The sequence below is a fragment of the Balaenoptera borealis genome, assembly GCF_965194805.1.
Source record: "Balaenoptera borealis genome assembly, chromosome: 4".
Lineage (NCBI taxonomy): Eukaryota > Metazoa > Chordata > Mammalia > Artiodactyla > Balaenopteridae > Balaenoptera > Balaenoptera borealis.
Window position 1 is genome coordinate 9638686 of NC_138861.1, and position 23381 is coordinate 9662066.

At 42.2% G+C, this 23381-nt stretch overlaps 1 protein-coding gene across 1 annotated transcript in view; it reads left to right on the forward strand.

Moving 5' to 3' along the window:
• Nucleotides 1–23381, forward strand: part of HERC6 (HECT and RLD domain containing E3 ubiquitin protein ligase family member 6) — a gene marked incomplete at its 5' end in the record, with an annotated part of 126313 nt that overhangs the window by 63794 nt on the left and 39138 nt on the right. Inside the window, 8 exon segments of the mRNA XM_082391601.1 lie at nucleotides 5368–5923; nucleotides 8486–8684; nucleotides 10614–10690; nucleotides 17245–17472; nucleotides 18802–18896; nucleotides 20001–20083; nucleotides 20085–20122; nucleotides 22124–22191. Of these exon segments, the coding sequence (XP_082247727.1) occupies nucleotides 5368–5923; nucleotides 8486–8684; nucleotides 10614–10690; nucleotides 17245–17472; nucleotides 18802–18896; nucleotides 20001–20083; nucleotides 20085–20122; nucleotides 22124–22191 (1344 nt within the window).

Sequence of the window (23381 nt, forward strand, 5' to 3'; positions counted from 1 at the left end):
AAAAATAGATGAACTTGTTGCCTAAGAGTAAAGGATCGGGTTGGCTAATACTGCCACCTAGAGTTAAAATTCAAAACTACCACTTATTATCTCTAAGGAGCCTGAAAGGTTAGGGTTTGAGCGGGCAGTTTCTTCTCCCACTGACTAGTACTGGCTCTCCTAATTGTCTTGTGCATTTGTGAAGAGTCACTGGATGACATTTTCCAGGGAGCCTTCCGGAGGTAGCTGGGATGGCAGCTAGAGTGTGATCATAAACCAAGCTAATACATGGGGTGCGGTCCATTTACCATTTATTTGTCCCGTCTAAGGGCTGTCCTGGCTAAGCAGCATGGAGATAGGCTTTGAACTCAGAAGCATTGGGGGTTAAGCAGAAGTGGGTCTAGGAAGAGGATGGCAGAGGAAAGCAATGGAAATGCAATACCCTTACCTCTTCTCAGATGTCCTTCCAGCTGATCCTCAAGGATTGACCTCAGGCCCATTTCCCCTACTCCTACCTGGTTTATTCTGCTTCCCTCAGCCCCACGTGTTCCATGATGACCTTTTGTAAGCTCATCCTCTCTCTCATCCCCCTTCTAACATCCTTCTCACCTCACTTTGAGTCAGTGCTGTTTGGTGGAAAGAGGGTAGAGAAGGAGGCGTGGTTTGAATCTGGTCCCGCATTTATCTTACTCTTTATCTTGAGCAAGTCACTACAATTTCCTGAGACTGCAGTTATTCATATCTGTATGGGGTATAATACATGGGACCTTACAGGGTGGTTGCCAAGCCGAAATGGGGAAATGTGTTGTGAGAGAAACTGGCATTTGGTGGGTAGTTAAGAAATTTTATTTTCTTTCCCATTTCTCATTCTCTTGTCCTCCATAAATCACGGTTAGGGAAAATTAGTAAAAAAAAAAAAAAAAAGGAAAATAGGCTGTTGGTATGAGATATTAGGTATAAATAATCTTCAAAGTCTGATTTTAAAGATACAACGACAATCAATGTCTGTTGCTTTTCTGTTTTTTACCTGTGTGTTCTCTGGGAAAGGGAAGCTCATCAGACATGGTTATAAAGTGGAAAGAAAACCCATGGGCTGTTCAGCTCACTGATCTGTAATTCAAGACCAATCACTTTGACTTCTCTGAGCCTAAGTTCTTTATCTGTGAAACAGAGACAGTGTTCCCTCTCCTGCCTGCTTACTCGGTGCTTATGAGGACACAGCAAGTAAAACAGCTGGAAGGACTTTACAAAGTCTAAAGTAAATACTAATGTAAATAGTAATTATTATTATTTTTTCCCTCCTTGTTATACCCCTAGTAGACATTCAGTAAATATTAAAAAAAATTAACCATGAATTTTACCTAATTAGTTCACCTAATAGTCATTGAATGCCTGTTAAGTGCCAGGCACTATATTTAGCATGTATTGTGTAATAGACACTTTGCTAGGGTTTGGTGAGCCTGCAGAGATGATTAAGGTCCTTTCTGGAGTTGGTTGGGCAAAGGTGAAATAACATAGCCATACAGAGTGAAATCATGGGAGTGTGTGTGTACTGAGGTCAGCATGTGTTGTAGGAGCCCAGAAGGGAGTAACTGATAACTGTGAAGTCCAAGAACTTCACAGAGATGAAGCATTTGAGACATACTATTTCTGTAAACAAATGGAGAAGAGGAAATTCCTCTTCTCAAAGTGAACAAAGGGATGGATTTGGAAAAAATCAGGAAGGAAAAGGCAAGTTGTTCGTTGTGACAGTAGACAGAGAGAGAGAGAGAACAAGATATGTCTGTAATTGTTGGTGAAATGCAGCTGGAAACATCAAACAAGCAGATCATGGAGGGCTTTATATTATACGCAAAGGATTTTGTGTTTATTATTTCTGTAGCAATAGGCCAACAACCATTAGAACAGTTAAGACATGATCAGAACTGTGTCTTCTGCAGATAACTCTTAGGAGAAAGTAAAAGATTGATTAGAGATGCCAGATATTAGAGATACAGACATGTGAGATGTTATTGCAAAAAAACTGAACCAGGGTAGGAGTGGTGGAGATATAAAGTGGATAGAAAATATGATGCTGATATGAGCCTACATCCTTCAGCAACTAATTGATTAGGGGAAGATTTTGCAATGGGGAGAGAATATACGATGAATTGGAATTGTCTAGATGGAAGGGTTGTGAGGATGTGCCATTAACCCAAAGGGGGCCCGAGAGGAGAGGTCAGGACTCAAAAGTGTGCAAAAATTATTATAACAGAAACCTCAATTAAATGGACTTGGGAGACCAGAAGGGGGAGCTCTCAGGCCCTGGACAATAGCAGAGCCCAACAGGAAGAAAAAGGACTTCCCTGGCAAGGACTCAGCCAATGAAAAGCCATGGACTCTTAGCTTACTACAGTCCTCCCAACTTCCTTTTCCCCTCTATAAAAGTGTTCTTCTCTTGCCATGGGGGGATTTGCACATGGCTCACCATGATTGCAGACCCCAGATTGCAATTCTTCGCCAATCCCAAACAAACCCACCTTTGCTGGAGAAATATATGGCATTCTATTTGTTAAAGGTCAGCAGGTATGTTATAGTAGAAATTAAATAGGCTTTCTAGTCAAATTAGTCAATGTTAAAATCCTGCCACTTATATGCACGTATCGTCAAACAAGTTAGCAAAACTCTCTGAGCCTTGATTCCTTACCTACAAAATGGGAATGACAACACTGCTTAGTTTCCGTGATTGATGTAGAGGATCCTTGTTGCTTACCTCCTTGGCATCTATCCCCCACTTCTTCCAGCAACATGCCCAGCTTTCATTGGGGAACCTGCTTACTCCTCACTCTCAGAACGCGTGCTCATGAGAGATTCTTGCAGGCAGATCTGATCGGCTCAGGAGAGGACATGTGACCCAAATTGGCCCACTGAGGGCATCATGGCTAAACACCACGGCTTTTGTTTGTGAGCAGATTCTTCGCAGGCTGTGAAGCTGAGAGCTGGATATAAAGTTTAGAGCTGCTGTAACCCTCTTGCCACTTCAGAGGAGATTCTGGAATTGTGCAGTTACGCTGCTTGGAGCCTGAAGATGAAGTCCTGATAGCAAGAGGCAGAATGAAGAGATACAGAGAATTGCAGTCACTCGGACATTGTATAAGCCCTTCTTGACAGCACTTCCCAAAATCAGTCATGCCGATGGACTTTTCAGTTATGTGACTGTCGGAAGAGGCTAAGTTATGCTCTCTGTGTGATAACAAACACCCAAAAGCTCAGGGGCTTACAACAACAAAGATTTATTTCTCACTTAGTTACACAGAATGGCTGCAACTCTGCTAGATTTTGATCTGGGACCCAGGATGATTGGAGCAATCTCTGTTTGGAAAATCACCAGTTGTAATAGAGGGAAAAGAGAGTAGTAGGGAAAATAAGTACTAGCTCCTAAACCATCTGCCTGGAGGATGCTTCCTGCTTGTCATTGGCCAGAACAAATTCACATACTCAAGCTTGATGCCATAGGGTGGAGAGGGGCAGCAAATATTTCTGAATAATAATAATGCAATCTACCAGTAAATTTCCCTTTTGCTTAAGCGAGCTTAGGTCATATTTTCTGTCACTTGCAGCCAAAAGAACCTTAACTGAGAAAAGCTGTTGAAAGAATTAAATTAGAAATTTTATATACAATAGTCAACACATGGTAAACATTCAGTAACTGGGAGCTACTATTTCCAAGCGCATGAACACAGATGAATTGAGGATTACATCTTTCTCAAATGTTCTCAATTTCTTTAATTTATTCACTATCTCACTAACATTTATTGAGTTCTTTTTATGTGACACACACTGTGCTAGGTGGTGGGGACACAAAATGATACAGTACATTTACAGTTTAGTTCTCCAGTAGATTTCATGTTAAAGAAATAACTTAATATGAGGGCTCAGTGTCTTATGCCTAAGGAAAGTGATAAACATTTAGGAAATTACTATTCAGAAAAAGGTTACATATGGTACATAATGAAATGGAACCAGAAGTATGACTGATACTCATTTACTCACCACTCATTAACCCATTTGTCCAATACATACTTATTAGCCTCTACCACGAGCTAGACCCTCTTGAGGTAGAAAAGCAAAGGACATTTATTCTTGTCTTTACTTAAAATGTAGTAGTAAGGAGAGGTGAGCTGAGAGTATATAAATGGATGCTATAATAAGATAAATAAAACAATAATGCTGATGATGGCTAATGCTGTCACAGTCACCAATAACCTCCATTTGGCCAAACCTAAAGATCAACACTCAACCTTGCTCCACAAGCAATTGACAGAGTTAATCATTCCCTTATTCTTCACTTGCTTCACTTGCACACCGCCCTTCCTGGTTTTTCTCCTAAGATCAGTCCTCTGTTACATGCTTAACACACTTACCCCGTGGGTGATCTCATTCAGTCTTCTGGCTTTAAGTATCATCTCTACATTGATGATTCCCAGTTTGATGACCACCTCAACGTCTCTCCCCAACTCCAGAATGATTGAGCTTATTGCCTCCTTGTATAATAAGCGTCTCACAGTTATTACCAGACTGGACTCCTGATCCATCAGCCCCAAACTGGTGCCTCTCTCGGGGTTCCCACTCCCATAAAGGGTACCACCTTTCACCCCAGTTGCTCTGGCCAACCTCGGAGTAACCCTAATCCCTTTCCTTCTTTCCTCCCACTTCCAATTCATCAGCCAATCTGTGGCCTCTGACTTTTAAAACATGCTGAAAGTGATCATTTCTTCTCTCTTCCCTGCTAGGGTATCACCTCAGTCCTGGACTCTCACAGCAGCTTCCCCTAACTGGCTTTTCTGCTTCCGTTTTTGTTCTGTGATTTTCTACATGGCAGCCGGAATAATTCTTTTGAAACTAACGTCAGATCATGTCACTTCTCTTTTCAAAAGCCTCCAAAGGCTCCACTTCACCCTGCACGCTTAGATATGAGAGTGACTCATTCCCTCCTTTCCCGGGTCCCATTGGCTCTCTGCTCAAATGCCACTTCATCGGAGAGGTCTTCCCTGATATCTTATCAAAAAAGGCTAGTTCCTTCTGCCCTCGCCCTCCATTCCTTTACTGTTCTATTTTTCTTCACGTTGTCACTTGACATCATACAAAATATTTATTTATCTGTTTATAAATGGGAGGATGTAAAAGCTCCATGAGGATTTTGCCTTTCCAGTGCCAAAAGCCGTCTAGAAGAGGGCTGGCACGCAGGTGCTTTTATTAAGTACTCTAGGCATTATTCCACCACAGTTTATTATCAGTTGCATTATCCTAACACATTAGATTTGCTGTATTACTGTCCACGTTTCATAGACGTGGTAGCCGAGGCACAGAATCGGTAAGTAACTTGCCCAGCGTCACGGGGCTCTCAAGGGGCTTGGCCGGGATGCACATTCGGGCGCTCTTCCTCCGGAGTCCCTCTGCTTCTCAGCACTTGGGGCCCGGGTTCGACACCCGAAAGCCGTTCGCGGGGAGCGAGCTGGACATCAGGGGGCCGCCAGCGAGGGCGCGGGTCACCCAGCCTCCCGTTTCCTGGGACGTCGGCGAGCACCCGTCCCTAGCCTGTGGGTGCCGGAGCCGGCAGAGCGCAGGGATTCGGGCAGGCGGCTGGGCGCGGGAGCGGCCCGTACTTCGGCCGGATCGCGGACCGCCGGAGACGGCGGCGGCGGGGGGACCCGCGGCAACGCGCCGCTGCGGGCGGCCGGCGGGGAGCGTGGCTCGCTGCTGCCGCCGCCGAGCGACGGCGCCACCCGGTCGTGCGGGGCCGACAGGCGGGGCCAGCTGGGCCGGAAGGGCGCGGGGCGCGCGGGAAGCGGGGCGCGGGAAGCGGGGCGCGGGGGCGCGGGAAGCGGGGCGCGGGGCGCGGGAAGCGGGGGCGCGGGAAGCGGGGCGCCGGGCGCGGGGCGCGGGGCGCGCGGGGCGGGGCATCGTGGGGCGGGGCGCGCGGGGGCGCGGGAAGCGGGGCGCGGGGCGCGCGGGGCGGGGCATCGTGGGGCGGGGCGCGCGGGGGCGCGGGAAGCGGGGCGCCGGGCGCGGGGCGCGCGGGGCGGGGCATCGTGGGGCGGCCGGCCCGCCGGAGACCGGGAAACGGAGCCCCGCGCAGCCTGAGCGCAACGCCTCCCGTTTCGTTTTCCGGACGCGCCTCGGCTTTGTTTCGGTTTCCAGTAGTTCCGTCTTCAAAACGAAACTGAAAGTTGCGCTGAACTGCACAGCGTTCCTTTGAACAGAGATGCCTTTTGGGACCAGCCCTTACGTCTGCGAATCTGTCTGGAACAGAGTGACCTTGCAAACGTGGTTTGTGGTTTGGACACCTGAAACTCCCTGAGAAATACCCTAGGGCGTCTTTTTTCTTCAGATTAAAAACATGTATAATAGCATTTTGCTATTATTATTGTATCAATAGAGACACAGGGAAAGAAATCGCTCATTATTCTAACACCCAAAGACAACTCCTAATATTTGGATGCATTTTTTTTTACCTTTTTTTCCTATTATATATTTAATCTTTATAAAATCATGTCATTATACAGTTTTATATACGCAGAATTTAACTCTGTAAATTGCGTTTTCGTCAAACATAATATCATGAACATATTGCCCTTTTATTATGTATTTTTTTAAATAAATTTTAAATTGTTGCGTAACGTTCCAGGTTCTGACAGTACAATTCAGTTATTCTCCTTTTGTGGAAGTTTGTTTTTTTCTCATCAGGGCCTTTTATAAATAATAGTATGATTGACATTATTGTAAGTAAATATTTGACTAAATTTCTGATTACTTACTTAAATTCCAAAAGATGTGTCTGGAGGAAAAACTTTTCCTCTACCCTCTTAGTTCTTATACTGAGGGCCTGTGAACTAAACTGACAAAGACAGATTAACGAGAAAAAAACCTTACAACTTTATGAATATTTTATGTGCACAGGAGTTCACAGAGAAGAAGTGAAACTCAAGAAGTGGTTTGACTTAGGAGCTTATATGCCATTTAACAAAGAACAGAGGGTTTGGGTTTTGAGGGATGATCAATTGTGGGGAAGTGTCTTTGAAATGTATTAGGGAGGCCTTCCCTGGTGGCACAGTGGTTGAGAATCCGCCTGCCAGTGTAGGGGATGCGGGTTCGACCCCCGGTCCGGGAAGATCCCACATGCTGCGGAGCAGCTAAGCCCGTGAGCCACAACTACTGAGCCTGTGCTCTAGAGCCCACGAGCCACAACTACTGAAGCCTGTGCACCTAGAGCCCGTGCTCTGCAGCAAGAGAAGCCACCGAAATGAGAAGCCACCGAAATGAGAAGCCCGCGCACTGCAACGAAGAGTAGCCCCTGCTCACTGCAACTGGAGAGAGCCCGTGTGCAGCAACGAAGACCCAACACAGACAAAAATAAAAGAAATTAAAAAAAAAAAGATAAAAATAATGAACGTCTTAAAAAATATATATATATGAGGGAAACTAATGGAAGATAAGGGTTCCTTTACTAAGGGCTGTTTATGCAGACTCATCTCAGTGCCAGCTCTGGTGATAAGAGTCATTCTTTTCTTCCTGGTATGGAAGGGGGGGTGCACCTTCACAGGAGAAATTCATGCCAACTTCACAAATTTATGCTTTTAAGTTGATAAGGGGAAGGCAGAGACCTCTTCCTGCATCTGTTGATTCTCAATTGTCTTCAGCCCAAAGTCATCCTTAGGCCAAAGTGGCATATTTTGGGGTGGCATATTCTGACCCCCTTCAGGTGGAAATTAGGGACAGCGTGATACTTAAAGCCAAATTCTTCTCCAGGAAGAAGGTACCAGTTTCCACCTCCATGAGTGTATGAATCTTCGGGAATTTTTTTATTGTTGCACAGTTTGAAAAGTAAATCATTGAAAAGATTAGATAAAAGTAAAGATCACAAGTAAGATCATAAGATTAAAAAAGAAAAAGAAAACTTAAGTGTTAACAAAAACTTTACCAGTAATGATGTGCTTAACTTCAAACCTCTAATAATTCAGAGACAAACGCTTTGGGAGAACAGTTTAGATTGTCTTGTAGGGAAATGTGCTCAGGTTTTCATTTGTGGGCACATCTGGCCCATTGGGAGGCATGTTACTGCACTCTTCACTGTGAGTGCCTCTGGCAACTGCCTCTCACACTCAAACAGGCTCCCTGCCCTTAGCAAAGGATTCACTATTCTCCCTCTTCAGGGCTGGAAAGTCAGAGGAATGGAGGAGGGGTGATCCCATCTTCTCTCGTTTATCTGGCTGGGTTTTGACTCCACCCTCATAGAGCAATGTTAGGGCAAGCAACAAGTCCTTACAGGTTCCCCTCCTCCACATGCCCACCCTTTTAAATAGCAGCTATATTCCCATAAGGACAGTGCCACACATTGAGCCTATTTCCTTCACACCTTTAAGGTGGACTTTAGGCCTTGATTTAAAAGTCATTGGAAGAGATGGGAAATCCCAGTGACCCTTCCTTTTGAAGAAAAGTCCTTTCTTAAACTTGGTATTAAATTAACAATCTTGTGGGAGGTTTGGTTTTGTTTTTGTTCCTAAAGAACGAATTCCGGCATTGGAAACTCTACATGTTGGTCCGGTGAGCTGTGGAAAGCAGCACTCCCTGGCCGGCTGTCACAAAGGAAGGGTCTTCACGTGGGGATCTGGTTCTGAAGGACAGCTGGGAACTGGAGAATTTAAGGAAATAAATTTTGCGCCTAAGTACGTATTTTAATTCATTCATTTATTCATTCAGTATTTTTGAGTTTCATGTGCCAGGCACCATGCAAGATGCCAGGGTCCAAAGATGACTGTAACAAACACGGTCCCTAACCTCACGGGTTACAGTGTAGTGAGGGAAGGAGGCGGGAAAACAAGGTATAACACCAGTTATTATTTAATTAGAGTCTGTGAAAGAGCAAGGCAGCATGAAGTGAGAACCTGTGACCCTGTGATCTTAATCTTAGGTACTGGAAATAACTGTGGGACCCACTTGGACCTCCGGAGTTGGTGTAAAGATTATTTTAAAGCGAAAATATTTGAGCTACAGAAAATTCACAGAGACATCTTACCTGACTAAAACAGGGTCTCCTGAAAATACAACTGCCATTAACCCTCCTTTGAGGGAGTTTCCTATGAATTCAGCTGTTGTAAAGACAGACCGCCCAATCAGCATCAAAAAACCCAATTGAACCTTCCATCCTCTCCCACTGAAGCCCTAAAAAAAACCCTTTTGCTAAGTTAATATATGTACACCTCTACTCAGGCTATTGTACAAATTTTCCATTACTGGGAGCTCCTGTCTGTACATGTAGATAAACTTTGCTTTTTCTCCTGTTAATCTGTATATACTCAGTTAATTTGCAGGTCCCCAGTCATGGGACACAAGTTGGAAGAGGAAAGGTTTTCCTCCCAACATAACCTTTTGGCTTGTCATAAGCCAGTGGATCCTAATATTTTACTTAGTAAAATCGGGGGAAAAAATCACATCCTCACACACAGCTTCCTAGGCCAAAGGATTTGACAAGCAGTCTGAACTGTGTGTTCATGAATTACGTGCATTGGAAATTTTCAAAAGCGTGTTTTTTAATGCTAGGAGGTTACCTTTTGTCACTTTCTCTGCTCATTAAATTGTGTAAGAGATTGCTGTGGCTTGGGGGAATGAGCACCGAACTTTGAATGAAAAGCCCGAGGTTTGAGTCTGTTCTACAACTGACAGCAGTTCACCTCTCTTGAGTTTTCCTAGGTTGAACCGTGTGAAATTGCTGATAGTTATGTTTTTGATCCACAAAAATGGCAATTTAATAGGAATCAACCTAGTGGTATCTTTATCTCACAGGGTGAGATAGGTGATGTAGATGACAGTACTCTATAAATTCTAAAGCCCTGGACTATATGTGTGTGAAGAAATTTATTTTTCTTTTAGGCTGATAAGTATAGCATAAGTATAGCATAAAAGTTAGTACATTATACAATGTGTTAAAAGCCCAATAATTCAAAAGCCCAATTCACTTTTTTTAAAAAAACTTTATTAATAATTAATTAATTTATTCATTTATTTTTGGCTGCATTGGGTCTTCATTGCTGGGCGCACGCGGGCTTTCTCTAGTTGCGGAGAGCGGGGGCTACTCTTCGTTGGGGTGCGTGGGCTTCTCATTGTGGTTGCTTCTCTTGTTGCGGAGCACGGGCTCTAGACACGCGGGCTTCAGTAGTTACAGTACACGGGCTCAGTAGTTGTGGTTCCCGGGCTCTAGAGCGCAGGCTCAGTAGTTGTGGCGCACGGGCTTAGTTGCTCCGCGGCATGTGGGATCTTCCCAGACCAGGGCTCGAACCCGTGTCCCCTGCATTGGCAGGCAGACGCTCAACCACTGCGCCCCCAGGGAAGCCCCCCAATTCACTTTTGAATTATATATTGTCTTGGATTCTGCCCTGCACCTTTGTACATGTTGATGACATGTTAAAATAGCTTGAAGGCTTTGGAATAAAAAGTTTGTTCGGGGTTTTCCATAAGATGTTATGGAAAACCCCGAACAAACTTTTTAGCCAACCCAATAGTACAGAAATACAAGAAAATAAGTTAAAATATCTGTAGTCCACTTGGTGACCCAATCTGAAGAAGGATTAATAGATTTTGTATCATTTTTATTATAGGAAGATAGAAACTCTGACTCATATAAAAATTACACAAGTTTCCTGTGGATGTTACCATTCCCTGGACCTATCAGAAGGTAAAAAATGTCTTCTTGGATCTCCTGTGTGTCATCAGGAAGTAATCTTTTGAATAAGAATGATACCTGTACCTCGAGTCTGTCATACGGAGGGAGTGAAGTAAGTCAGAAAGAGAAAAACAAATACCGTATGTTAACACACATATATATATGGAATCTGAAAAAAAAAAAAAAAAAGAGGTTCTGAAGAACCTAGGGGCAGGACAGGAATAAAGACGCGGATGTAGAGAATGGACTTGAGGACGGGGGAGGGGGAAGGGTAAGCTGGGACGAAGTGAGAGAGTGGCATGGACATATATACACTACCAAATGTAAAATAGATAGCTAGTGGGAAGCAGCCCCATAGCACAGGGAGATCAGCTCAGTGCTTTGTGACCACCTAGAGGGGTGGGATAGAGAGGATGGGAGGGAGGGAGACGCAAGAGGGAGGAGAGTATATATGTATAGATTCACTTTTTTATAAAGCAGAAACTAACACACCATTGTAAAGCAATTATACTCCAATAAAGATGTTAAAAAAAAAAAAGAATGATACCTGTTGAGTTTAATGCACTGGGGTGCATTTAACTTTTAATGCATTTAAAGTTAAAAAGAAAACTTAGATGTCGTAACTTACAGAAATCTGACATGTGTTGGCATTTCTCTGAGTAGCGTCAGAAGAACTTGATTTTTGACTTCTTGTAAGTTTTCCATCTCTGGTCAAATTCAACATAAAATGTTGTTGTTTTCCCCCCCCTCCCAAGTCATTCCACAAGTATTTATTTGCCTACAGTGTCTCCAGCAAAGAGGATACAGCAGTTAACAAACCTAAGACCCCGCTTTCATGAAGCTTATATTCTGGGGAGATGTAGGGGAAGTGAGCCTTAAACACACAAATAGTTGTGTGGTGTAACAGGGATAAGGGCGTGAAGAGAAGTGAGGTGAGGCAAGGGGACAGAAAGTGAGGAGGTGGATGGAGGGAAGGGGTCTTTCTATTTTATAAAGGAGGTCAGGGAAGCTATCTTTATAAGGTGAGATGTGAACAAAGACCGAAAGGAAGGGAGAGACAGGATGCTAATAAGGTCATGGTCCAGAGCATGATCCAGATGCAAGGCCATGCCCAGCGGGGGTGCCCAGGAGCAGCAGGGGGTCTGGAGAGGGGGGTGAGGGAGCAGGAGAGGTGAGGCCTGAGACGTGGTCGTGGGAGTCCTGGTGACATGGGGCTTATGAGCTGTGGTAAGAATTGGCCTTCTATTGAGTGAGAGAGCAAGCTCCTGAAGGGTTCCATCTGACTTACATTTATATTTTTATTATTTATTTATTTATTTGTGGGTTTTTTTTTTTTTTTAGATTTAATTGATCATATATTTTTATCATGCATCAGTCTTTTGCAAACATAAAAAGGAAAATGTGGACCGACCAAACTGGTAAAGCTTTTCCTAAAGCTTCTTTGCATTCTTTTTTTTTTTTTTTTTATAATATCTCTCAATTCTTTTTTTATACAGCAGGTTCTTATTAGTCATCAATTTTATACATACTAGTGTCTACATGTCAATCCCAATCTCCCAATTCATCACACCACCACACCCACCACCCCGCCGCTTTCCCCCCTTGGTGTCCATATGTCTGTTCTCTACATCTGTGTCTCTATTTCTGCCCTGCAAACCCATTCATATGTGCCATTTTTCTAGGTTCCACATATATGCGTTAATATACGATATTTATTTTTCTCTTTCTGACTTACTTCACTCTGTATGACAGTCTCTAGATCCATCCACATCTCAACAAATGACCCAATTTTGTTCCTTTTTATGGCTGAGTAATATTCCATTGTATATATGTACCACATCTTCTTTATCCATTCGTCTGTCAATGGGCATTTAGGTTGCTTCCATGGCCTGGCTATTGTAAATAGTGCTGCAATGAACATTGGGGTGCATGTGTCTTTTTGAATTATGGTTTTCTCTGGGTATATGCCCAGTAGTGGGATTACTGGATCATATGGTAATTCTGTTTTCAGTATTTTAAGGAACCTCCATACTGTTCTCCATAGTGGTTGTATCAATTTACATTCCCACTAACAGTGCAAGAGGGTTCCCTTTTCTCCACACCCTCTCCAGCATTTGTTGTTTGTAGATTTTCTGGTGATGCCCATTCTAACTGTTGTGAGGTGATACTTCATTGTAGTTCTGATTTGCATTTCTCTAGTAATTAGTGATGTTGAGCACCTTTTCATGTGCTTCTTGGCCATCTGTATGTCTTCTTTGGAGAAAGGTCTATTTAGATCGTCTGCCCATTTTTGGATTGCGTTGTTTGTTTTTTTAATATTGAGCTGCATGAGCTGTTTATACATTTTGGAGATTAATCCTTTGTCCGTTGAATCGTTTGCAAATATTTTCTCCCATTCTGAGGGTCGTCTTTTCGTCTTATTTATGGTTTCCTTTGCTGTGCAAAAGCTTTGAAGTTTCATTAGGTCCCATTTGTTTATTTTTGTTTTTATTTCCATTACTCTAGGAGGTGGATCAAAAAAGATCTTGTGGTGATTTATGTCAAAGAGTATTCTTAAAAAAAAAAAAAAAAAAAAAGAGTATTCTTCCGGGCTTCCCTGGTGGCGCAGTGGTTGAGAATCTGCCTGCCAGTGCAGGGGACACGGGTTCGAGCCCTGGTCTGGGAAGATCCCACATGCCGCGGAGCAACTGGGCCCGTGAGCCACAATTACTGAGCCTGCGCGTCTGGAGCCTGTGCTCCGCAACAAGAGAGGCTGCGATAATGAGAGGCCCGCGCACCGCGATGAAGAGTGGCCCCCACTTGCCGCAACTAGAGAAAGCCCTAGCACAGAAACGAAGACCCAACACACCCAAAAATAAATAAATAAATAAACCCAAAAAGTTAAGAAAAAAAACTTAGAAAAAAAAAAAAAAGAGTATTCTTCCTGTGTTTTCCTCTAAGAGTTTTCTAGTGTCCGGTCTTATATTTAGGTCTTTAATCCATTTTGAGTTTTTTTGTGTATGATGTTAGGGAGTGTTCTAATTTCATTCTTTTACATGTAGATGTCCAGTTTTCCCAGCACCACTTATTGAAGAGACTGTCTTGTCTGCATTGTGTATCTTTGCCTCCTTTGTCATAGATTAGTGGACCATAGGTGGGTGGGTTTGTCTCTTGGCTTTCTATCTTGTTCCACTGATCTATATTTCTGTTTTTGTGCCAGTACCATATTGTCTTGATTACTGTAGCTTTCTGGTATAGGCTGAAGTCAGGGAGTCCTGATTCCTCCAGCTCCATTTTTTTCCCTCAAGACTGCTTTCACTATTCGGGGTCTTTTGTGTCTCCATACAAATTTTAAGATTTTTTTGTTCTAGTTCCGTAAAAAATGCCATTGGTAATTTGATAGGGATTGCATTAAATCTGTAGATTGCTTTGGGTAGTAGAGTCATTTTCACAATATTGATTCTTCCAATCCAAGAACATGGTATATCTCTCCATCTGTTGGTATCATCTTTGATTTCTTTTTTCAGTGTCCTATAGTTTTCTGAGTACAGGTCTTTTACCTCCTTGGGTAGGTTTATTCCTAGGTATTTTATTCTTTTTGTTGCAATAGTAAATGGGAGTGTTTCCTTAATTTCTCTTTCAGATTTCTCATCATTAGTGTATAGGAATGCAAGAGATTTCTATGCATTAATTTTGTATCCTGCAACTTTACCAAATTCATTGATTAGCTCTAGTAGTTTTCTGGTGGCATCTTTAGGATTCTCTATGTATAGTATCATGTCATCTGCAAACAGTGACAGTTTTACTTCTTCTTTTCCAATTTGGATTCCTTTTATTTCTTTTTCTTCTCTGATTGTCATGGCTAGGACTTCCAAAACTATGTTGAATAATAGTGGCAAGAGTGGACATCCTTGTCTTGTTCCTGACCTTAGAGGAAATATTTTCAGCTCTTCACCATTGAGAATGATGTTTGCTGTGGGTTTGTCATACATGGCCTTTATTATGTTGAGGTAGGTTCCCTCTATGGCCACTTTCTGGAGAGTTTTTATCGTAAATGGGTGTTGAATTTTGTCAAAAGCTTTTTCTGCATCTATTGAGATGATCATATGGTTTTTCTTCTTCAATTTGTTAATATGGTGTATCACACTGACTGATTTGCATATACTGTAGAATACTTCCATCCCTGGGATAAATCCCACTTGATCATGGTGTATGATCCTTTTAATGTGTTGTTGGATTCTGTTTGCTAGTATTTTGTTGAGGATTTTTGCATCTATATTCATCAATGATATTGATCTGTAATTTTCTTTTTTTGTAGTATCTTTGTCTGATTTTGGTATCAGGGTGATGTTGGCCTCACAGAATGAGTTTGGGAGTGTTCCTTCCTCTTCAATTTTTTGGAGGAGTTTGAGAAGGATGGGTGTTAGCTCTTCTCTAAATGTTTGATAGAATTCACCTGTGAAGCCATCTGGTCCTGGACTTTTGTTTGTTGGAAGATTTTTAATCACAGTTTCAATTTCATTACTTGTGATTGGTCTGTTCATATTTTCTGTATCTTCCTGGTTCAGTCTCAGAAGGTTGTGCTTTTCTAAGAATTTGTCCATTTCTTCCAGGTTGTCCATTTTATTGGCATAGAGTTGCTTGTAGTAGTCTCTTAGGATGCTTTGTATTTCAGCAAAGTTTTTGACTGTAATATCTTCTAATATTTTCTCAGGTCCTTTCTCTCTCTCTTCTTCTGGGACCCCTATGATGCGAATGTTGTTGTGTTTAGTGTTGTCCCAGAGGTCTCTTAGGCTGTCTTCATTTCTTTTCATTCTTTTTTCTTTATTCTGTTCCGCAGCAGTGAATTCCACCATTCTGTCTTCCAGGTCACTTATCCGTTCTTCTGCCTCAGTTTTTCTGGTATTGATTCCTTCTAGTGTAGTTTTCATTTCAGTTATTGTATTGTTCATCTCTGTTTGTTTGTTCTTTAATTCTTCTAGGTCTTTGTCAAACATTTCTTGCATCTTCTCGATCTTTGCCTCCATTCTTTTTTTGAGGTCCTGGGTCATCTTCACTATCATTATTCTGAATCCTTTTTCTGAAAGGTTGCCTATCTCCACTTCATTTAGTTGTTTTTGTGGGGTTTTATCTTGTTCCCTCATCTGGTACATAACCCTCTGCCTTTTCATCTTGTCTATCTTTCTGTGAATGTGGTTTTTGCTCCACAGCTTGCAGGATTGTAGTTCTTCTTGCTTCTGCTGTCTGCCTTCTGGCGGATGAGGCTATCTAAGAGGCTTGAGCAAGTTTCCTGATGGGAGGGACTGGTGGTGGGTAGAGCTGGCTGTTGCTCTGGTGGGCAGAGCTCAGTAAAACTTTAATCCGCTTGACTGCTGATGGGCGGGGCTGGGTTCCCTCCCTGTTGGTTGTTTGGCCTGAGGCAACCCAACACTGGAGCCTACCCGGCTCTTTGGTGGGGCTAATGGCGGACTCTGGGAGGGCTCTCGCCAAGGAGTACTTCCCAGAACTTCTGCTGCCAGTGTCCTTGTCCCCACGGTGAGCCACAACCACCCCCGCCTCTGCAGGAGACCCTCCAACACTAGCAGGTAGGTCTCGTTCAGTCTCCCCTGGGGTCACTGCTCCCTCCCCTGGGTCCCGATGCGCACACTACTTTGTGTATGCCCTCCAAGAGTGGAGTCTCTTTTTCCCCCAGTCCTGCTGAAGTCCTGCAATCAAATCCCACTAGCCTTCAAAGTCTGATTTTCTAGGAATTCCTCCTCGCATTGCCAGACCCCCAGGTTGGGAAGCCTGACGTGGGGCTCAGAACCTTCACTCCAGTGGGTGGACTTCTGTGGTATAAGTGTTCGCCAGTCTGTGAGTCACCTACCCAGCAGTTATGGGATTTGATTTTATTGTGATAGCGCCCCTCCTACTGTCTCATTGTGGCTTCTCCTTTGTCTTTGGATGTGGGGTATCTTTTTTGGTGAGTCCCAGTGTTTTCCTGTCAATGATTGTTCAGCAGCCAGTTGTGATTCTGGTGCTCTCACAAGAGGGAGTGAGAGCCCGTCCTTCTACTCCGCCATCTTGGTTCTATCCTCTCCATCTGACTTATATTTTTAAAAGAGCACTCTGACCACTCTTTAGAGAAGAAACTGCTGGGGGCAGAGATGCAATGTGGGAGCCCAGTGAGGTGCTGTTGTCATTTCCCAGGGGAGAAGTGATGGTGACTTGGTGGCTAAGGGGCTAACAGTGGAGTGGTGAGAAGTGGTTGGATCCTGGATAGATTTTGAAGATAGAGGCTTTAGTATTTGTGGGTTGAAGTGTGTAGAAGAAAGAGAGGAGTCGAGGATGGCTTCAAGGTTTTTGGCCTGAGCAGCTGAAAGATCATGGTTACCCTTAACTGGGAGGGAGAAGAAGAGTGGATATTGTTGGAAGGGACTTTTAAAGGTGACCTTGACCATCCCCTTTGCCTTTAGTGAGAGTACTTTAACCTCCTTTACTCTTGTTTTTATTCTTTAAAGATTTTTAGAATTAGGACGGCAGTTGCTCCTTGAATTTGGTATTCCATTGTGTTTGCAGTTCTGAATTTCTCCTCTTTATTTTTGTAGATGGCCAAGTGTTTTCATGGGGAAAGAACAGCCATGGGCAGCTGGGCCTGGGGAAGAAGTTCCCCTCTCAAGCCAGCCCACAGAGGGTGAGGTCCCTGGAGGGGATCCCGCTGGCACAGGTGACTGCAGGAGGGGCCCACAGCTTCGCCCTGTCTCTCTCTGGGACTTCATTTGGCTGGGGAAGCAACAATGCAGGGAAGCTGGCCCTCGGAGGGCATAAAGTCCCAGGTAACAAGGTAGTCTTGTAGTAAGTCCTTCTTTCTTTCTGGTTGGAAAACCAGTTCTGCAAAGGGCACACTGAAAGGTTAGAACAGTGGTCCCAAACTTTGTGGCACATTAGAATCACCTAGGGAGCTATATTAACTTTTGATTCCTGCTGTAACAAATCACCACAAACCTAGTGGCTTAAAACAACATAAATTTATTAACTCATGGTTCTGGTGGTCAGAAGTCTGATGCAGGTCTCACTGGGTTAAAATCAAAGTGTCAGCAGGGCTACATTAATTTCTGGAGGCTGGAGGGGACCAGAGCATTTTTCTTCCCTTTTCCAGCTTCTAGAGGCACCTACACTCTTGACTCATAACCCACTTTCTTCTTCAAAGCCAGCAATAGCTGGTTCAGTCTTCTTCAAGTCACATTACTCTGACATTCACTCTTCTGCCTCCCTCTTCCTCGGTAAAAGTACCCTTGTGATTACATTGGGCCCACCTGGATAATCCAGGCTAACCTCCCTATTTTAAGGTCAACTGATTAACAACCTTCTTAAATCCATCTGCTTCCTTAACTTCCCTTTGCCATGTAATTTAACATATTCACAGGCTCTGGGAAAAGAACATGGCCATCTTTGGAAGGCCATTAGTCTGTCTGCTCTAAGAACATTTAAAAATCTGAATGCCCAGGTTGGACCCCAGACCAATTAAATCAGAATGTCTGGGGTTGGAAGCCAGGCATCAGTCATTACCAAAGACGCCACAGGTGATTCCAATGTGCAGCAAGGTTTGGGAACCACTTGTTTAGAAGATTGCTAGCAGTAGGGGAAACAACCAGTTCCTCTGGCAACCTTTCAACAAAACTCGCTGTGACTTCTTCCCCATGAGCCCCTCTGTTCAGTTCTTTACACGTGACTCACGTATATTTAGTTCTTGTTACATACCAGTACCGTGCTGAGCTCCTACATCTCATTTCATTTAACTTTGTCAACATGAAGTAGGCCATCTTATCTTCTCAATTATTATTGCATATTTGCAGAACACCTGTTATGTAACAGAAATGAATACAACATAATGGAAGTATTATTGGGAATGGGGGTTTTTAAGCTTAGCTTTCTTGGCCAATAGCCTTAGTCATTCCAGAAAATTAAATATTTTCCAGAAATAAATGCTAAAGTACTGCTTTTCTTTTCCAACACGGGGCTTTCCCTCTGTTTTATAATACTTCTGATTGTTCACTTTTTAAATTATGTTGATGAATTATAACATGACAAAAATATTAAAATATATAAAACCCAGGAAATATGAGTATTTCTTATACTCTAGAGATTCTGCTTTCTTTCAACAGTTCAGAGCTACAAGCCTCAATCAGTTGGTGTACTGAAGACTCTAGGTGTGACTTATGTCAGCTGTGGTTATGAGCACACTGCGGTGCTTACCAAGGTAATCCAAAATGTCTTGCTATTTGTTTTCTTTTTTTTGGCCACACCGTGTGAATTGCAGGATCTTAGTTCCCCAACCAGGGATCGAACCCGGGCCCCTGGCAGTGAAAGCGCTGAGTCTCAACTACTGGACCGCCAGGGAATTCGCATCTTGCTGTTTTTTTAAATCCCAGAGAAATGTTACCACAAGGTACATGTACTGATTATTGTGGAAAGCAATATTTGTATCAACATCTGAAGATATCCATTCAATGTACAAATGTCTAAAGAGGAGAACTTAGCCAAATATAAACCATGGAATTTTTAAGATCCTATAACAAAAGCTAATTTCAGCTTTAGGAAATATTTTTAGATATTTTAAAATTAGATTAATATAGGAGCTAATCCTTTTAGCAGTTATTCATTCATAATGTAGCTCTACACATGAAAAATATTATACAAGCAACAAAGTAATTTTTATAGGTTTCAATGGCCCATACTACAGACTAGAACATTCTTTGTTCCATTTCTTACTTGGCACAATTATGAGTCAGCTTCCTGAATGTCCCCCCCCGCCCCTTCTTGTACTGGCCATACAATACATTCCAACGGGATGGATTCTCTCCATAGATGTAATGAATAGACTTGAAGACTACTTGTGTGGTTGAAATGTTTATTTAAAAACTAAGTATCTAAAATAATTTATATTTTGTTTGTTTTAAAAGCGTGTTTGAATTATATTCTTCATAGTTGGCAAGAGGGAGCTAGAGTTGTTTTAATCTAGAATCATCTTTTGAAAAGAGATTTATTTTCAGAGAAATGATCAAATAAATAAAGCAACCCTATGCTTAAATGTTAGTGTTACTCTTGAGCCAGTTAATTTGTCCATCAGTTTATTCCACAAACAAGTGCCTAGTTCTGAAGGGAATGCCAATGATTTTTCAAGTTTAATGTGCTAATTCTTCATTCACTGTTAGAAATAATAAATACAGGACTCTTCCTCTTTATATAGGGCTTATATTTACCATGGTGCTCTCATAGAACTCTCTTAGGATACTTAAATCTTTTAGTTTTTAATTACTTTTTTTTAGCCTGAAATTAGCCTGATCCCTCGTTTTTCAAAGAGGATGGGAAAGTATTCACATTTGGAGACAATAGCTGTGGACAGCTGGGACACAGCCCCACTGCTGAGAAGAGGGGTCCGCAACTTGGAAAGAATTGAGGGCCTAGTTTCGCAGATTGTGGAAGGTAATAGGTTTTCTTTTTTAAGCATGAGTAGAAAGTGTTGTATTTTATTGCTTAGAAATGGCTCATGTGGAATGTTATTAAACCTTAAGACCCTAAAATATGTGATTACTCTTTTTATAGATCATTCTCCTTTCTGAAAATTTACTTCTTTCAAATACAGTTTAATATTTCTATTTTTTTCTTCTTTATCCTAGACATTTCATTTGTTTCGTAAGAATTTATTGGAAATCTACTGTGCATAGACCACCTTACGAGGGGGGTGGTGGAGTTGGTCTATAACAAAAATAGTGGTGCTTGCCTATTTGAGTTCATGAGACAAAGTTAATCTCATGCAAGTAGAAGATGATATATATTTGCATATGTATTCAGAGTTTTGCATAACCTAATTATGTGGATACTTTGTTTCTTTTTTAATTTTTATTAGAGTATAGTTGATTTACAGTGTTGTGTTAGTTTCTGCTGTACAGCAAAGTGAATCTGTTATACATATACATATATCCACTCTTTTTCAGATTCTTTTCCCATATAGGTCATTACAGAGTATTGAGTAGAGTTCCCTGTGCTATACAGCAGGTCCTTATTAGTTATCTATTTTATGTATAGTAGTGTGTATATGTCAATCCCAATCTCCCAATTTATCCCTCCCTATGAGGACACTTTGCATATAATCTATCCAATTCATGAAAAGCGAAAGACAAAAAGAGCTTACATTTAAAACACAAATGATAGAAACCATCAATAATATTCTGCCTTTAAGTTTAGTAATAAGTCAGTATTCACCTACCATTTGTTTAGCCACATGATTTGTCACCCTCTAACTCTGACATTGTGATATGGGATCTGGGTACTTAGTATAAGATAAATCTGTTATTTTGTGTTGAGACATCATCTTTCTCCAAAAATGTGACACATTATAATATGTCTTTATTTTAATATATTCTCTCTTCCACGGTTCTCACACCCTTGTGTATATCTGTACCACTAGTCAGGTGGTGTCTTTTGGTTGTGGACCAAGTTGCACAAGCAGCTCACCTCATCCGGGGGCTCTGGCAGAGAACTTTGACATTAGCTGCCTGATTTCTGTTGATGGTATGAGTGGTCTCACGAATTTGTGATTTTGTGTTAAATGATGCCTCTGGAGGAGAAATATTATTCAGTTTCCTTTCAAAGGGGTGCATAGAACTGTGGTTCTTTTAGTACTGTTATCTTTGATTTGTACAATATGCATTCTTTTTCTTATGCAGTGCTTCCTGGAGTATTTGGTGATCTTTTCTAAAGATTAAGGTAATACAAAAGAACCCAAATCAGTTACTTAAGCTTCGGAACAGTATACTTTTATATATATATATATATTTTTTTAATATAAATTTATTTTTATTTTTGGCTGCGTTGGGTCCTCATTGCTGTGCGTGGGTTTTCTCTAGTTGCAGCGAGCGGGGGCTACTCTTCTTTGCGGTGCACGGGCTTCGCATTGCAGTGGCTTCTCTTGTTGTGGAGCACGGGCTCTAGGTGTGCAGGCTTCAGTAGTTGTGGCACGTGGGCTCAGTAGTTGTGGCTCGTGGGCTCTAGAACGCAGGCTCAGTAGTTGTGGCGCATGGGCTTATTTGCTCCACGGCGTGTGGTATCTTCCTGTACCAGGGCTCGAACCCATGTCCCCTGCGTTGGCAGGCATATTCTTAACCCCTGTGCCACCAGGGAATCCCCACTTTTATATATTCAATCAAACCTCTACTGAAGCACATCAGCCTGGTTTCATTATGCAAGTACATGAAAAGTTAAATTTTAAGCTAAGTGAATATACAACATGTAATCTGATCAAAATTATTGTTTTATACTGTTTGTAGTCAAAATCCATTTAGAAGCCAATAAATAAGTAAATTTAGCTTGGTAATACATTAGATTTTTTTAAAGACTATTTTTTAGAGCAGTTTTAGGTTTACAACAAAAGATTTATTTTTTACTTCTAAAAACAATACTCATGGATTTATGACTTTCTTATAGACCTTGCGGATGTTCAAGTCAACCACATTTTTGCTGGAACGTATGCCAACTTTGTGACAACTTACCAGGTATCTATTACACTTTCTGTTTCTTTTAAAAACCATTTTTTTCTCTGAGGAAGTGACCAAACCTGACACATACTGATCCAGTAAGACAAGCACAGAGTTTGTTTTTGCTTTGTCAAGACTGAGTCATCTCAGGGGAAAGAGGATGAAACCTAACTGAGTGGGATGGGCAGAGAATAAAGGGGAATAAGTGGGGAACAATGACTGTGACAGTTCTGAGAAGTTTTGTCGTGAAAGGGAGTAGACCACCGTGAGAGGGTTTTGTTGCTGTTTGGAGGGGTGATATTAAGGTATGTTTGTATGATATTAAGGTATGCCAGTGAGAATGATCCAGTTCAGGAGGAGAAAGTGATGGTGCATGAGAAAGAGGGAATAATTGTAGAGGTCATGTCCCAGAATAGGAGCAAGGAAGCAGGGTCAAGGGTCCAGTGTGGCAAGTATAGGGCTTTGGGCAGAAATTTTTATTCCGTTCTGATGAGGAACAGTGGAGGTGAGGGTAGGTTGCTTGTGGGAAGGTGATTAGTTCTTCCCTGATTGTTTCAGTTTTCTCAGTGATGCACAAGGCACGGTCCTTATTTGAAACTTAGTGAAGCAGAGGAGGATCGCTACAGGTTTAGGAATAAAAGGAAAGTGTGCGGTAGTGACTCAGAGTGAGACAGTGAACATCGTGGGAGATTACTAGACAGTATAGAGTAACCATTTGAAATCTGTGGTTGTAGGGCATAAGGTGAAATCAGTCGGCACAGTTGTTTGTTTTTCTCCATTGATGTTAAGCTGCTTGGATTCCTTTGGAGTAATTCAGATTGAAGGTTAACTACAGGTGGACTTTTGCTAGGTAAGTACAATAGGAAAGGGACAGAAGACTTGGAGGTATTTGCAAAGGCCTGATTACACTGCTGACCATAGAATCTAAGCTGGGTAAGAAAGACATGAAGAGGAGGATGGATAATGAACAAACAATAGGGTTGATGGATTGGAGAACCCAGTGGCCTCAAAGAATGTTGAAGTGGATTCCACTCTAAAGTGTCTTCGTCTGTTCGGGCTGCTATAACAAAATACCATAGATTGAGTGGTTTATAAACAGAAATTTGTTTCTTACAGTTTTGGAGGCTGGGAAGTCTGGGATTAAGATGACAGCACATTTGGGAATTCCCTGGCGGTCCAGTGTTTAGGACTCGACACTTTCACTGCTG